Source organism: Necator americanus, chromosome V, assembly GCF_031761385.1.
Source record: "Necator americanus strain Aroian chromosome V, whole genome shotgun sequence".
Taxonomy (NCBI): Eukaryota; Metazoa; Nematoda; class Chromadorea; order Rhabditida; family Ancylostomatidae; genus Necator; species Necator americanus.
The window spans coordinates 28544970-28561111 of NC_087375.1; the positions used below are offsets into that span (position 1 = coordinate 28544970).

Sequence of the window (16142 nt, forward strand, 5' to 3'; positions counted from 1 at the left end):
TGTAAAGGAGCTCCAAGCACTTCTCACCTAGTCTGGAATCGGTGACGATCCGGCACAGAATAAAAAGGAAATTAAAAAAACTAGTTGAGTGTCGAGACTGAGCAGTAAATCAACCGCAGTAATATTAATTTTACATTACCGTACTTCAACATTGATGTCTCGAAAAAAAACTGGGCATAAATCAACGTTTCCAACGTTTGATATGTGAATGACAAAGTCATTCAAGTATCGTAAGCACATTTTCACAAAGAGGTGAAAGGTTTGATTGGTTCTACGACAGTTTTGTACCATCAACCCTACGGTCGCAGCAAATACCTCTTTCCAACTGCGCTAAACTGAGGCGCAAAGTTTCGGAACCAAATGTAATCGGGCCACGTTCTTGCGGAGCTCCTCATTGAACAAATGTAATAGCCGAAGATGTATATTGAACCAAAATGAAAAACCAACAAGGTAAATTTGAAATTGGTTCGATATCCGGCACGGGATATGTATGGTAAGGCGAAAATCCACGCAGGTAGTGCTGGAATGAATTTTGAATGTTTAAAAATGGCAAAACAGTTACCGGTTCCTCTTCCTCAAACATTTGAAAAATCGTTGATTCTCGTGCCCCTTTACATGTAAATCGCAGACGGACACGTCTTTGCCACAGTGTAATGGTGATAGAAAAACTTTTGGCTGTAAAGGAGCGGCAAACACTTCTCACTCAGTCTGGAAGTGACGTGTCGGCCCAGGTCTGGTACCGAACAGCGAGGAAATTGGGGAAATCAATTGGGTATACAGTAAATGAACAGTAAATCGATAACAGTTATACCGATTTTACACTGTAAATGTTTTACATATTTTATATACCTTTTATCATATTGGTGATTCAAAAAAAATTATTCTTTTTATTCCCCGTTACAATTCATCGCATTATTCCGAACAGCTGTGGTTTCTGGCGTTTCAGAAGAGTAGAGAAGAAGTAAGAGAGAAGAGAGCAAATCGTAAACTAGGATTGCTAGGAAGCAAATTCTATGAATATTCTTTAGAATATCCACATTTTTCTTCTCTGCGTTAATGGAGGCCGCTCAAGAGCGCGAGAATAAGAAATAAAAGTTAGATGAAGAATTATAAGAAATAAAAGGGATAAAAAGGATAAAATCACTGGCGTATCAATTCACTTGGGATGCGCCAACGCGTTTTACTTCAATTCGTTGAGGTTTTGGAACGCGTGTTGGCCTATACAACGATCTGCGGGGGCCAGCCGATGATCAAGTCAGTGTTTTTATCCTCGAAGATAAGTCTGGTACCAATTTATCGACCTCGGAGGGATGAAAGGCTTGGTTTGTACTAGGGTGGTTTCAAACCCACGATCGTGTGGCTACAACGGACCTCTAACCGACTGCGTCACACCTGCCTTATAAGAAATAAGATAAGAATAAAAATATGAAACTAGCACATGTTGAGAAGTATTTACATGGAATTCTGAGGCTGCACGAGAGGTAAGAAGATTATGAAGTATGCAACGAAAATTCTGTGGCATCTCGCAGAAATGAAGATACTGGAAAAATCGGGAGCAAGAACTAATATCTGAGTATCCCCACAATGTTCTTTTGAGTTCATAAAAAGGATCTTCATGTTTAGGATGCTGCTATGAAAAAATATTGAATCCCGCAACTGATACACTGAGAATATCATGGCTATGACCGGCTAATCGCTGTCGATTGCAAGTGATCAAAAGAGTCGAACACTTTTGAAAGGTTCCCATCAGGTCTGCGCTGACGACGATTTAGCAAACTCCGCGGAGCACCAGCTAACTGTTTCATATTTCTTTTGGCCAAATAAATTAGTAGCAGACTTGTTTGAGAAAAGATAGGACAAACACACCACCTTGATACAGCAGATGGCTCGCCAAGTACAATGTATTCATTAGCACTCATAAATTGCATACGATTCTGGATAGGAAATTTTGTCTTTTTGGGATGTACCACATATATCACTTGTTCATAAACTCGAAATAAACCATGTGGTACGTTTTCGGATAATTTCTTGAGCGATTGCAGCGCAGCTGGCAAACGGTTCGCTGTGACTGCGCGATTGACCTACGGAGCTGACGAAGTGCCAACAAAGTCCTTTGTATCTTTCATCCTTATTTATTATGAATAAACTGATACCATTGACTTGTCTGGAAAGACAAAAACGCTGACTTGAATTGTAAGCCTACACGAGCGTTCATAAACCGCAAGCAGTTGTGAATGCTATGTAGATATCTCTTTTTATTCAACGTGAAGGGCATTGCCAGAGTGTTGATAAGTTCTGGCGGGAGGTTCTTCAAATGTTCTGATCTTATTTTGTCGGAACCGGGTTTTTTTTCTTACCGACATGGAAGCATATTGTACTTTGGTCGGGAGAACCTCTGAAATGATATGTCCGTATTCCCTCAGATGGTAAGGAGGCAGGTGGACATGGCAGTCTGATATCACAATAGAAATCATAGATGATTTTCTCCATTCCCTTCTCGATGACTCCCTTCGGGTTCCAGAGAGTAATCATCTTCGTCTTGCGATTGGCAAGGTATCGACGGACATAGCGAATGCTCTTTCCCGAATCTGCAGTTTCAGCCAGCACTTCTGCTTGGTTCTTTCTAAGGTCTCCTTTATCACCTCTCTCGGACGGAAGCTCTTTGTTCTGCGCGGCCCCTGGAGCTCCACGGTGATGTATCTAGCTCAAGAGTTTTGAAAGGCATTTCATTGCGGTTTTAAAACTTTCAGACTTACTCGTGCAGTCATAAAGGTGTTTAACACGCATTCCTTGTCGATGCTGTCCATTGCGGAATCTCACCAAAAGTCGGATAGCGTAGCGGAAAGATCCTAGTTAGTGATTAGTGACAGTTCTTGGACTTTGTTCTCTCACCTTTGTGGCTTTCTTTTCTCAACGTGTGAAAGAAACCTTTTTTGAAGAAAAAAAAAGAAGAAAAAGGGATGGTCCGATTTCAAACAGAACTCCGGCGCCACAGCAACATCAGTCAGACACAACCTTCCACTGACGATGATGTGGGGAGTCTCATTACGGTACCTACCACCAGCTAACTTTTACCTCCAGTGTAAATGCTTCTGGAATTGCGTGTTCCTATTGGTAGTCTTAGTCGTCATAGTAAAGTCGGAGAGCCTCCCTCACTGTTGAAAGTTTTTCTTTATTGTTGTAATCACAAATCACAAACTTATGCAATTCCTTTCCAAATACTCTCTTCTGTAGTTTTAAAGTGCTTTTTCGTCCAGGATTCCAAAAGCTAAGAAATAATGATTTTACTTTTCTGGCCAGTATCTTTTATGATGACTTTTACTGCACGTTTTACTGATTTACCATCTTTTTTACAACATTAGTTACGTTTATTTCTTTGTAGAGAAAACATGTCGGGATGTTCATAAACTTAAACACAACGGAAAAAAGAATTAAATGTGGAAGTTTGTTACAGATTTAACCTTTGCTTTACATTAGATAATTGAATTCTTTCTTTTCGAATGTTTTTATTTTTTTTAGCATTTACTGAAAGTCCTTTGTTTTATTGGTGATTTTTTTGTATGGATTACGTCTGCTACTTCGTCCCGTATTTTTGTGTTCTCTTAATGTTAAGCTCAGCACAGCTCAGCAAGGCTGAGCGAAGACGGGACTCGTACGTCTTCTCGTCGTGAGATGGAAATCATTACGGAGAGGTTTTACTCGAACCTTTTCCGTCCATCAACTCCTGTGTCAAGCCCGATTATCCCCACTGATGAAGCTCCACCACGGATTCTCCCTTCGGAAGTACGAGTCGCTATCAAGAGCATGAAATCTGGCACAGCCCCCGAACCTAATTTTATATCAGCAGACTTTCTTCGGGCTGGTGGCCATCCGCTTCATGTAATCTTAGCAGCGCACATGACATCCTACCTTCAAAAAGAAAGGATCCCAGACCAGTGGAAGACCTCGCGAACCGTTCTTATCCATAAGAAAGTTGACGAAGAGGACCTTCGCAACTACCGTCCGATATGCTTGCTGAGCGTGTTATACAAAGTATTCACCAAGATCGTCCTCACGCGCATGTATAGGACGCTGGATGAAGCCCAGCCTCAAGAACGAGCTGGATTTCGCCAAGGATTCAGCTGCTTCGACCACATCCACACCGTGTCGAGGGTCATAGATGTTTGCCGAGAATACCGCTTACCCCTTGTTTCAACTTTCGTGGACTATGAGAAAGCCTTTGACAGAGTAGAAACGAACGCAATACTGTCAGCGCTGGTCGATCAAGGTGTGTACGCGTCGTATGTGAAGAAATTAGCCAATTGCTACGATCGATGCACGACTAGGGTACAGCTTTTCTACCGCCCTCTCACCATACCCATTGGAAAGGGGGTACGACAGGGCGATACTATATCGCCAAAGCTGTTCACCGCTGTATTGCACTGGATAATGAAATCACTCTCCTGGGAAGAAAGGGGCATACGTGTTGATGGAAAATTTCTTTCGAACCTTCGTTTCGTTCTCGTATCGTTCTCTTTTCGAGCAGTACCAATGAAGCAGAAACGATGCTCAACGAATTGAACGAAGCAGGGAAGAGAATAGAACTGCGAATGAACAGAAAGAAAACACAGTTCATGAGAACGCCTACTGCGAGGACGGAGGAGTGCAACTTGAAGGCTCCCAAATCGTTGGAACTTCGTCATACGTATACCTCGGACGTTCTATGAACATGGAAAACGACTTGAAGAAAGAACTGAATAGAAGAATGAGAGCAGCATGGGCAGCATTCACAGCCGTCAGGGATGCTACGGACCAACTGACGGACCAAGATCTTCGTGCCCATCTGTTCGACTCGACAGTTCTTCCAGCGCTCTGTTACGCAGCAAAGACGTGGGCAGACACCGCTGCCACGTCTAGGAAGCTACTTACTACCCACAGAGCCATTGAGAGATGTCTTTTAAAGTTTAACCAGCGCACACAACAACTAGCCGGTCTTCGCAGCTCCGACTTAAGAGGAATGTCCCGTCTTCGCGACCCAGTGGAATATATATCGAAAGCAAAACGTAGATGGGTCGGTTACACCATGAGAAGAACCGACGATAGATGGAACAAAAGAACGCCAGAGCGGATCCCAAGAGATGCTAAATGCCCTCGAGGGAGACCGCCAACGAGATGGGGTGATGTGTTCGCTACACGGATATCCTTGAGCCGTATCCAGCTGAGCTCTCAGGACCTCGTCAGCGTAACTCACGGAACTTAAGAACATCTTGGATGACAATGGCGAGGGGACGAAACGAATGGAAAAGATGCTGGAGCCCGCACATCCAGTGAAGACGGGCCATCTAAGTACCTAGGTAAGTAAGTTAATGTTAAGAATTATGAAGTTTTCAGCGCTTAGATTCATTCACGTTGATCTGGAAGAAACTTCGTAAACTAAAGGTACAACAAACTATCGCCTCCAACTCCTTTTTCTTTCGTGTTTAGTGTAAGATCCTAAAAAATAATAAAATGATTTTATTCCAAAATAGTGAGGTCGAGCAGGACTTGTGCCAAAACGCCAATTGAGCGCGTTAGGGTTAGAAGGCAGTGAGGCGTGATTCACGATATTGAAGTGGTGTGCCAGAAGGCGGAATGATGGGGTGAGAGACCACGTTACCACAATGGAAAGTGCAAAGATGGGGGAGGGCGAATTCATTAACGTTAAATATATGAGCCACTGCCGGAGGGAGAAAGATGTGGTAGGACGGGTTTCACTCCTTGTTTCTGGTTTCTGGTGCTCAGGTTGGTGCGCCTGCACCAGAAGACAGTAGGACGCGCAGCAGTGGCACGCAAGCGACGGCGACAGTAAGGCATGTTGGCACCAAAAGGTAGCAAAACGTATTCCACGGCGTCATGTAGTTGTCATAATACCAGGAAGTAGAAGGAGTCCCACGACGTCATAGTGCGCAAAGCAAGAAAGCTGTGTAATAAAGTGTGACCGTTCACATGCACCGAAATTTACTCCTTCGTACGTCCGGTCCTCTATTCGTTACACTCATCGTACCTGCCAGATGAATCCACTTTGGTACGAGCTACCTGTTTATGTGTTCTGGAGCAGAATCGTTATCTTTATCCACCTATTTATCTTTATCAGTATGATGATAAATTTCACGTTGTCTAGCACAATCACACCAAATCTAAATCATTCTAAATTGATGTTGGGAAAAAAGGTTTCGATGTTATAGCGGTATAGAAGGAATATCATGCTACATAATGACGGAGTTTGTCTGTCGCGTGTGCATTTACGTACGAATATGTGTAGAGCAAAAATCCAGAGCAGAAAGATGGTTACACGCAGGGTCAAGCGTATAGTTGAGAAAAATCCCTCCTAAAAACGACCCCCCCCCCTCGCCGACCCTCCCAAAAACGACCCCCTCATCTCGTTCCTACCAGTATAGCTGCCTACACAGCAATCAAAAGTTGGGTGAAATAAATAAATAATAAATAATAAAATAAATGAATAATAATAATAAAAAATAAATAATAGTAAAAACAAATAATATAAAAGGAATTAAAAGACAAATAAACGCCTAATAAATAAATTAAATAATACATAAATTACAATAATTTAATTAATTGATGATTTAAATTTTTATTAATAAATTAATAGTATAATAGATTATTTTAAAAATAGTAATGCTAAAAGTAAAACAAAATATATATTGTAATGCAGCGATATTAATAAAACAAATAACTAGAAAGTATATGTTAATGTTAATTGTATGTTTCAGATGCCGCGTGACGTGTGCCAGGTGGAAGAAGATCAACAATAATAATCGAGGTAGAAAAGCATTTAACAACTCGATGGACTGATCTAGACACGGTTAGAATATTGTGTTTGATTTTCTGTAGAATTTCTAAAATAATGTGTGTTCCAGGTAGCACGCATGAAGATGTGGAACAGTGCAGTGAGAAGACAACAGAAGAAGATGTTTATTGATTTTTACACATGCAAAAAAATTTAATAAATGATTTTAATCTTCTATTTCGAGCAGCAAAGTCCTCGAGCGGAGAGCTTTCTGGAGTAGCTCTTGGTGTTCCAGAAGTTCGCGTTCCCGGTTCCTTTGCCGTTTCACAGCGCTTCGTTTTACGACCCAAGCCTGAGCAGAAATAATGATAATAGCAGGAAACATTTTGAAACGAATTCCAAAAAAAAATCACAGATAGACTGGAAAAAAAATGTTTGCAAAAAAAAAACTCTTACCAGTAGCGCGATGATCGTGGCCAAAGCAAAAATTCCGAGTACAGCGAAGATAAATATGGAGGAGTGGTCAGTCGGTGTAGCTGTTGTCGTCGTAGTCTCAGGCTGAAAAGTGAGCCACGCTTTTCTCAACGCTTTCTTCTTTGCCAGCCACTCAGCTGAAGGCTTCGGTCCGGAATTACCTTCTCTAAGACGCTTGTAAGCCTCTTCAGGAGAAAGGCTGACAATATCTTGGTACATCTGTAAATACTGGAATTAGTGTATAAATAGATCCAATAAATGATTATAATTAGGCGAGAAGATTTAAAGAAGTGCCAATATAATAAATGCCAAATGATGCTACCGGTAGGCCGCGACCCATTCCACATTGGCTATCCACCAAAATATCCTCCAGATATATTTGCTCGGATTAGCACGAAGTAGACGTTACTGCAAGAATTAGAAGTGAGTCAGTATGTATGTAGACATACAATTTAAAAAGATAAGTGAGCTCTAAATGTGTATTCCCTATAGTGTTTGGCACTGATGAAGAGATGGTCGAAAGTTCCACCCCCCCCGCCCCCCCTTTTTTTAAAAAAAAAAAAAAAAAAAAAAAAAAAAAAAAACCCAAAAAAAATAATTTTACTCATCGACAATGGAACTGAACGGATGAGAGTTCGATCCCCGCCGGAATCTATATTTTTGCAAAAATTGAAAAAAATCACTGAGAAGAGCATTTCATAAGCAGATTCTTCTGGAATTGTATTCAGAGCACTGTTTTCCATATAAAAGTGTTATAAAGAGGTTATTTTAGCGATTAGAACGAGGCCTTAATTGGAAATTACCGCTGGACTGGTCGGATTTTGTTACCTTGAAATAAACACGAATAACTCACTAACAAAAAGGCGCAGGAGGATAAAACTGGCAGCTTTGTGTAGAGGAAGATTTGCGCTACAAAATGGTTAAAAAATCTTTTTTAGGGACCCTCTGGTCTTTTTGAAACCTAGTTGAGAAAAAAGTTGAGAAATTTGCCGTTTTTCTCAACTTTTTCTCAACTAGCTTTTTTAGAGATAAGAACCATTTGCAAAAAACCAAAAACGGATTATAGTAGCAAAAATCTTCCTCTACCACACACTTTAAACCGATTTTGTTTTTATAAACTATGAACTGAGTTATGGAAGTTTGTTTGAAATCACACAGATTTTGACGCGTTGCCGAAAATCTGAGATTTCGCTCTTTTCCTCGTTGCGAGGATGCTGTAGCGCCGTTCAAAAATTCGATTCCATATTTGGATACAGCATCAGGGAAAAACCCTAAATGCAAATTTTGGCCTTTGTAGGTCTTCTGGTTTTTCTGGTTCTCTCAAAAGCTAGTTGAGAAAAACTCAAAAATTTGAGGGAAAAATTGGGATTCTTCTCAACTAGGTTTCAAAAAGACTAGGAAGGCTAGAGGCACCAAACTTTGTAGAAATCAGCATTATTGCACGAGAGTCACTTTGAGCCTAGATATTGAGAATCTAGTGGAGTCTACTTTGTACTAATTTTAACCCTAATTGCGCCTGTAGATGTCTTTTTTTCGTTCAGTAGCAGCATCAGAATTGCTTTTTCGACTGAAAGTAAGAAGTTCGTCACTGTAGGATGAGAAGTGTGCTCTCTAAATTCTTTTACGCCAAATGCAAAAACAGCACCTTTGTAGGGATTGATCCCTGACCGTCACAATAAAAACAGCGCGCCATCTCGTTGAGCCATCGAATCTTGATGCAGCATTGGCCCTATTTCATGTACTGTCCAATTAACGGATATCCTTATCGAAGTCTTTGTAATCGCGCATAAATAAGTCTGCACTACACCTACCAACTTGAGCCAGCGTACTTGCTTTTCATTGCAGCTATGCTTCTACTTTTACTTAGTGCTCTTACACTTCTGTTAGCTTCTGAAGATCTCGTTTGTCATCCGTTCCTAAGCGAATTTTCGACGCTGCGTTCTCGTACAACTGCAGATCTTCAATATATTGAATTGGCTGTGACGAAGAGTGCCAAAGCACTGTGCAAGCTATGAAGATTGCCTTTTATGGTACTCAATACGAAGTCACCTCTGGTTAGTTTCATTTCTTTCATATAAATTAGTAACAGACAATTTTGTTGTGTAGACTGTAATTTTGCAATTTTGTTTTGTAGAACTGTAATTTTGTAGTGCTTAGACTTGATGGGTTTGACAAAAAGTCGATTTTTTGAAAGAATAAAAACTTCCAGGTAGTTAATTGCATTTAAAATAATGGGTTTCCTATTTTATCACATCACAACATTATCGCTTTATTTATTATGCATCACATTTATCCAAGATTTCAATTGTTTTGGTTTGTGCCACCGAAGCGACTCCGACGTCATCAAGCATCAGTTAGAGCAGCAAAAAATGCTAAGTCGTCCATTTTCAAGATTGGCTCAAAAAGCGCAGTATTTTCATCACCAAAATTATGAAGAATAAATTCTTTAAAAATCATTTTGTGGTTTCTGTGCCTTCTTCTTATCATAACTTTTTATGCTACGGTAGTCTTCCTCAACTGCAACCACAAGACTTCTTCAATAGTTTATTCAAATATCAAACAAATTTATTTTGAACGCAAGTGCTGAATACGCATCATTGACGTCTTTTCTTCCTTGAGGCAACTTCCACTTTTTAGTCGCAGATACCTGAATAAACCTTAGAATACGTTTTAGTTGTGAATATCTTCTGATATGCGGTAAAAACGTGCCATTCACTGCTAATCCTCCTTCACGTTTCAGCATAACGTCTGAAAAGAAGCAGTGCAGTTTATGCTTCTGTTTTTCTGGTGAACCCTAAATTACAAAAATAAATTACAGTAAATTTTATTAAAATGTGTTTATTTAAAAACAACAACACATCGTCTTTTTTCTTTGCTCCCTTCATTTTTTCCCAATTTTCCGACCCCTACCTTAATCTTTTCTCAATTTTCCGACCCTCCCCTTGCGAACCCCCCACCCCTGGCCCGACACTCCCCTTTACGACCCCCCGTTGAGAAATTCTCAACACACGCTTGACCCTGCTATGGACTACGCCTACGTCCTGATAAATGCAAGCAGATGTGGATCTCTTCGAGACCACGAACGGGAATCAGGGTGGACGGACAACCGATAGAACTCGTCGATGAGTTCTATTACCTAGGCTGTACGCTGAAGAACAATGGCAGCTACGAGAGAGATGTTCAGCAAAGATGCGCTAAGGCCACTTCTGCATTTAACTCCTTAACGAAATGCCTGTGGTCGACCCCCATCACCAACGAAGTCAAGCTGCGAGTCTACCTATCCGCAATTCGCCCCATCATGATGTACGGATCGGAGACTTGGGCAGCACCATCAACGGTTATGGAGAGGCTTGACTGCACGGAACGAAAGCTGCTTAGATCGCTACTTGGCTACTTTTGGCCTAGGGTATGTCACAATGAAGATTTTTACTCAGAAATTGATGCGGATGGCGGATGACAGACTGAAGACATCAACATCTTGCACCGCCATCGAAAGTGGTTAAAGTAAATCGTCTTCGCTTCTTTGGTCATATATTAAGGAGACCGGCAGATCGCCTTGTTCAACGAGTTCTGAGGAGTTCGTCGGGTTCGAGCTGGAAGAAGCCACCTGGCCGAAAAATGGAGTTCTGGACTGGGGTGGTGAAAGAGGACCTGAGGACACTCGGCGTGGGTAGGCAGTTCAGGCGAGACGTATGTTTTCGCAGAATATGGAACAGCGACGAATGGATTGATTCTGTGCAAGCTCTCGCAGAAGATCGAGAAGGTTGGGCAGAGCTGTGTTCAAGGACGGCACACGTCGGCGAAGATGCGGGTAATCGCGTCAGGCGATGACATCAGCCCGCCGATTAAGTCAAGTAAGTCAAGTCATGGGAACCTTTCGCCACATAACACTGCAGGTTATATGGCTTGCACGTTCCCAATGCATACACTCGAACGCCTGATTGCGTTTAATGGAGCAGAGCCACCACGAGCAGGTCGCAATCAGACTTGTATAAACGGCTCCATACAACGCATATGTGCTGCTTTCTGGCAGTGCACTCACTTTTAAATGCAGAGAGAACACATCACTTTTTTCAGACTTTAGTGGCACGCTGCGTCATCCTTCGCAAGTAACTTCAGTTACAATGAGATAGAGAAAAGATTTATGATTGGCATCAGATTTGCAGGGTCGCAGGATTACGGTATTAACGTCAACTGTCATGCTTTATGCTTCTAAAGTGTGTGTTAATGTTTTACATCTAATGAAGTACAACAGGCGGCGCAGTGAGTCCTGCAACGATTTCGAGTGCTTTGTATCTGTTTGCGCTATTTGCGTGGCTACGGGCAGTAGCAGGATAGTAGAGAGTGCTCCTTTCCAAAGATACAGAACAATTAATTTTGTTGCACCTTAAGGGCAAGGATGAGTTGGCGTTCAGGTCTAAATCCCCATGCACCTCTACGGTAGTTCTATATTCACTGCCACAGGTAAAACTCATCACGTCGCTACAAAAAAGTGCGGAAGGCATGATGCAGCTCATTTCGTTTCACCTTTACGTCTTGAAAACACAAGAACAAAAAATTATTCATTCGCTTTTTCTGTACGTCTCTCTATCCGGATATCTTTGCTCCTGGTGGAGTGGCCCCAAAAATTGGAGATGGCCTGCAATGTGAAATTCTTAGTTAACAAGTTATCTTCTTTTCCTCAGATATGGTGGAAACTCAGAACATTAAAATGCTAATTAGAGTAAAATTGTGAGCTGTTCGAAGGTCCTTAGGTTTTAAAAATTAACCCGACTTTTTTTACAATGAAAAAATTAGGAAATTCTCGTACTTTCCACTGACGGCGACGAGCACAAACAGCAGCAGAAATGACACAACGTTGTAGAACTTCATCTAAAACTAACAGGTAACCTTGAATTAGTTTTCTTTTATCTTCACCTCGGACAAAATAAACGTGGAAAAAGAGTAGTTATCTGAAGACACCACCTTCTATTCTATTCTACCGGTACAGAAATATGCAAGGTACAACTCATAATTTCTAAAGCATCGCCAACAATTGTTAACCGCTATGATCACAAGTCTTCGGCTGAGAGGTTTCAGCTCCCGGAGAGATTACGATAGTCACAGATGATCCTTTTTGTATGAACGAATCATTAATATTTTCTATTTTTTCCCAGCGATAAAAGGATCCACTGTTGGAGTGCGAAGTAAGCAAAAATCGTTTTAATCAGTGTGGTGTGATTTGCAAAGTAACGCGGACAAGGCACAGCATCGAAAGAGATCGAAAAACTTAAAGTTTTACGGGTATCACAGTAGTCTGTGAATTATAGAATTTCCCACCTGGTACAACTAGGAGAAACGAATGCACAGTTATCTAATGCTAGTCGCTGTTTTATACTCGCCTCTACTCTGCTAAAAGGACCACTAATGCATATTCAATGAAGCTTTTATCGTGCTAAGCGCTTCTAAAGTGTGTGTTAGCGTTTCGAATCTAATGAAATACAGCAGATGGTACAACAATTCTACCGATTGTGACGATTTTGAGCGCTGTGCATTTCTAGTTTTTCACAGAAAAGATCATCTGTGACAATTGTTTTCTCTGCGAGTAGCTGAAATCTCTCTACACCGAAAACTTGTTACCTCGACAGTTGCCTTCTCAACAGTTGCCAGTAAATTAAGAGTTGTACCTCATACATTATATGTAAGTACAATGTGGCCCAATATTTTTAAAGAGCCCCTTATTTTTATTGTTCATATTTATCTTCTCCGAAATAAAGATGAAGGGAAGCAAAAACTGAGACCTCGAAAGTGTTAATTTGAATGTGTTACTTTCAGATGATGTTCCATAACGATGTGTCTTTACTGCTGCTGTCTGTGCTCTTCGGATGCGTTCAAAGAGGGTCCCAACGGATTTTCTAGCGCGCCCCAATCACGCCTAGGCAGGCAGTTAGCGATGGTGTGTATCTCAAAGAGATTCATCTTTGCTGCTACCTAAATAGCTGACTCTGTTTACCTACCACTAATCATACGTCGCATCAGCCCCCAAGATATAGTCCACGAGCTGCTAAACTGTTTTGAAAGATCAGATACGTCCACTGGAATCACGATATTGATATGGTACTGAAACCTCAGGGAACCCATATACTTCGGATAGTAGATTTCGGAACCCAGTATGCCTCCGCTCCACTTCCCCTAATTCGATGTATCCTCCATAAGTGTCTGTAGCAGTGTTCCTTCTTCTTGGGAGAGTTGCAATTTCCGGGACTGGAAGGGAGGAAGGGGAAGGGAAGCGGAGACTCAAAGAAGAGCTTATCAGCGAATCTGAGGTCAGTCGAAGAATTGAAAGTGTTCCTTCACAACGGGCTGTTACACGGGATGAGGTCTGGGAATTTGGGTGGATGGGAAACCATTACCAAATCCACTTTGGGATGCAATGTTAGTTCTATGTACGATCATACAAACCCCCGACTTAATCATTACATTCACGTTTAATCAGCAGTGGACGGGGATAAAAGAATTTGTTAAATAATTTTAATGTAGTGAATGATAGTTATGCTGAAATTTCTGAAATGACAGACTACCCAGGACTACGGTATTAATTTCAACTAGTTCTGGACACATACTACAACTCATTTCGGCTTGAGTTCATATCTTCAAACACACAATCAGAAGAGAGTTAAATATTTCCTTTCATTTTGTTGTTGTTAAATTTTGAAGTCAACAAAATTGCGTTTCTCTAGCAGAAAGTAGGTACGCAGACTAGGACTGCCACCTGTAATGTTGTGTGAGATTTCAGGATGTAGTCATTGACAGGTGTTCTCACTGATGCATGCGAATATCTTTCTGAAGCGTTCAGTGTAAAGGAAACAGTAAACGTACTACGATCAAGGAAATTTTCTCCATAACATAACAAAACCTAAGACAATCATCGAGACACTAACACCTTGCGAATAGAGTCGGGTCAAGAAGAACGGACTCTTCTTCGTTCAGATGAGGAGATTTTTTAAGAAACATTTACCTGCTGTCGTTCAGTTAAAGGCATCACCCCACGAATCTGAGGTGAGGATTTTAGGTGGAGGATGGGAGACTACGGAGAGGGGGGTGATTCCGTCCATTTCTTCCTAATTGCCGTAAAAAACGGCCCGGAATATACGGCTTCATTCGTTTTGGCGCACCATTTTGTACAAGAGGTTCGATTGGAGTGCGCCAGTCTTGTGCGGCGCCGCATATTCCGAGCCGTTTTTTACGGCAATTAGCAAGAAATGGACGGGATCACCTCCCTCTCCGTAGTCTCCCATCCCGTATACGAATACTCCACCTGAAATCTGCACCACCTCAGATTCGTGGGGTGATGCCTTTAAAGAGACGGTGTTTGTGGGAATATGTCTATCTTTATCGTGAAAGAATGTGTATTACAGGTATTAGTGAAAGTAAAACATATGTAGAGGGTGTCCAGAGATTTTGACCTAACCTTCAGCTCCATGGTTGCTTTGAAAATTAGAAAAATTTTGGGAAATAGGGGAAAGAATACCCTCCTCATTTTTTTACAGTGTTTATCTTTATAGTGAGGTAATGATTTCTACTTCTAGCAACAAACATAGAAACAACTGTAGAGTTGCATGGGTGTCTGGCCCCAACGCCAACTCATCCTTGGTTGAAATATACTCTAACAAAGTTAATGTATCTTCCGAAAAAAAGAGTGCTCTTTGTTTCTCTGCTAATGCCGTTATCCTCGCAAATGGTTCAAACAGACACAAACAGAACTCAAAATCGTCAGTGTGGGATCGTTGCACCGTCTGTTGTATTTCATTAGATTCAAAACGTTGACACACACACTTCAGAAGCGTTTAGCACGATAAAAGCTTCATTGAATATGCATTAGTGGTCCTTTTAGCATAGTAGAGGCGAGTATAAAACAGCGACTAGCATTAGATAACTGTGCATTCGTTTCTCCTAGTTGTACCAGGTGGGAAATTCTATAATTCACAGACTACTGTGAAACCCGTAAAACTTCAAGTTTTTCGATCTCTTTCGATGCTGTGCCTTGTCCTCGTTACTTTGCAAATCACACCACACTGATTAAAACGATTTTTGCTTACTTCGCACTCCAACAGTGGATCCTTTTATCGCTGGGAAAAAATAGAAAATATTAATGATTCGTTCATACAAAAAAGATCATCTGTGACTATCGCAATCTCTCCGGGAGCTGAAACCTCTCAGCACCGAGGACTTGTGATTTTGGCCGTTAGCAGTTGTTGCCGATGCTTTAGAAATTATGAGTTGTACCTCGCATATTTCTGTACCGGTAAAATAGAATAGAAGGTGGTGTCCTCAGATAACTATTCTTTTTTCACGTTTGTTTTGTCCGAGGTGAAGATAAAAGAAAACTAATTCAAGGTTACCTGTTAGTTTTAGATGAAGTTCTACAACGTTGTGTCATTTCTGCTGCTGTTTGTGCTCGTCGCCGTCAGTGGAAAGTACGAGAATTTCCTAATTTTTTCATTGTAAAAAAAGTCGGGTTAACTAAGGACCTTCGAACAGCTCACAATTTTACTCTAATTAGCATTTTAATGTTCTGAGTTTCCACCATATCTGAGGAAAAGAAGATAACTTGTTAACTAAGAATTTCACATTGCAGGCCATCTCCAATTTTTGGGGCCACTCCACCAGGAGCAACGATATTCGGATAGAGAGACGTTCAGAGAAAGCGAATGAATAATTTTCTGTTCTTGTGTTTTCAAGACGTAAAGTCGAAACGAAATGAGTTGCATTATGCCTTCCGCACTTTTTTGTAGCGACTTGATGAGTTTTACCTGTGGCAGTGAATATAGAACTACCGTAGAGGTGCATGGGGATTTAGACCTGAACGCCAACTCATCCTTGCCTTGAAATATGCTGCAGCAGAATCAATTGTTCCGCATCT

General features: G+C 41.2%; 6 protein-coding genes across 8 annotated transcripts; 4 read left to right on the plus strand and 2 right to left on the minus strand.

Annotated features, from left to right (window-relative positions):
* Nucleotides 1-3672: 3672 nt before the first annotated feature.
* RB195_015503 (uncharacterized protein) lies at nucleotides 3673-4560 on the plus strand (the record flags this gene model as incomplete). Its single annotated transcript, XM_064206244.1, has 1 exon — nucleotides 3673-4560. One exon carries the CDS (start codon nucleotides 3673-3675, stop codon nucleotides 4558-4560), a length of 888 nt encoding a protein of 295 aa, XP_064062125.1.
* A 142-nt stretch (nucleotides 4561-4702) lies between these two features.
* RB195_015504 (uncharacterized protein) lies at nucleotides 4703-5239 on the plus strand (the record flags this gene model as incomplete). Its single annotated transcript, XM_064206245.1, has 1 exon — nucleotides 4703-5239. The coding sequence occupies one exon, from the start codon at nucleotides 4703-4705 to the stop codon at nucleotides 5237-5239; it is 537 nt and encodes a 178-aa protein (XP_064062126.1).
* A 448-nt stretch (nucleotides 5240-5687) lies between these two features.
* RB195_015505 (uncharacterized protein) lies at nucleotides 5688-6983 on the plus strand (the record flags this gene model as incomplete). The annotated part of the gene is made up of 3 exons (XM_064206246.1): nucleotides 5688-5760; nucleotides 6771-6841; nucleotides 6897-6983. 3 exons carry the CDS (start codon nucleotides 5688-5690, stop codon nucleotides 6981-6983), a joined length of 231 nt encoding a protein of 76 aa, XP_064062127.1.
* A 9-nt stretch (nucleotides 6984-6992) lies between these two features.
* RB195_015506 (uncharacterized protein) lies at nucleotides 6993-9983 on the minus strand (the record flags this gene model as incomplete). 2 transcript variants are annotated; one of them, XM_064206247.1, is made up of 3 exons in its annotated part: nucleotides 6993-7118; nucleotides 7223-7459; nucleotides 9888-9983. In XM_064206247.1, 3 exons carry the CDS (start codon nucleotides 9981-9983, stop codon nucleotides 6993-6995), a joined length of 459 nt encoding a protein of 152 aa, XP_064062128.1. The 2 variants fall into 2 exon arrangements, with proteins under 2 accessions (XP_064062128.1, XP_064062129.1); XM_064206248.1 differs by lacking the exon at nucleotides 9888-9983.
* A 315-nt stretch (nucleotides 9984-10298) lies between these two features.
* RB195_015507 (uncharacterized protein) lies at nucleotides 10299-11071 on the plus strand (the record flags this gene model as incomplete). 2 transcript variants are annotated; one of them, XM_064206250.1, is made up of 3 exons in its annotated part: nucleotides 10299-10646; nucleotides 10780-10910; nucleotides 10945-11071. In XM_064206250.1, the coding sequence occupies 3 exons, from the start codon at nucleotides 10299-10301 to the stop codon at nucleotides 11069-11071; spliced, it is 606 nt and encodes a 201-aa protein (XP_064062130.1). The 2 variants fall into 2 exon arrangements, with proteins under 2 accessions (XP_064062130.1, XP_064062131.1); XM_064206249.1 differs by lacking the exon at nucleotides 10945-11071 and having other exon boundaries at nucleotides 10780-10914.
* A 727-nt stretch (nucleotides 11072-11798) lies between these two features.
* On the minus strand, nucleotides 11799-13360 carry RB195_015508 (uncharacterized protein; the record flags this gene model as incomplete). The annotated part of the gene is made up of 4 exons (XM_064206251.1): nucleotides 11799-11879; nucleotides 12051-12112; nucleotides 12560-12568; nucleotides 13237-13360. The coding sequence occupies 4 exons, from the start codon at nucleotides 13358-13360 to the stop codon at nucleotides 11799-11801; spliced, it is 276 nt and encodes a 91-aa protein (XP_064062132.1).
* Between the last annotated feature and the right edge of the window lie 2782 nt (nucleotides 13361-16142).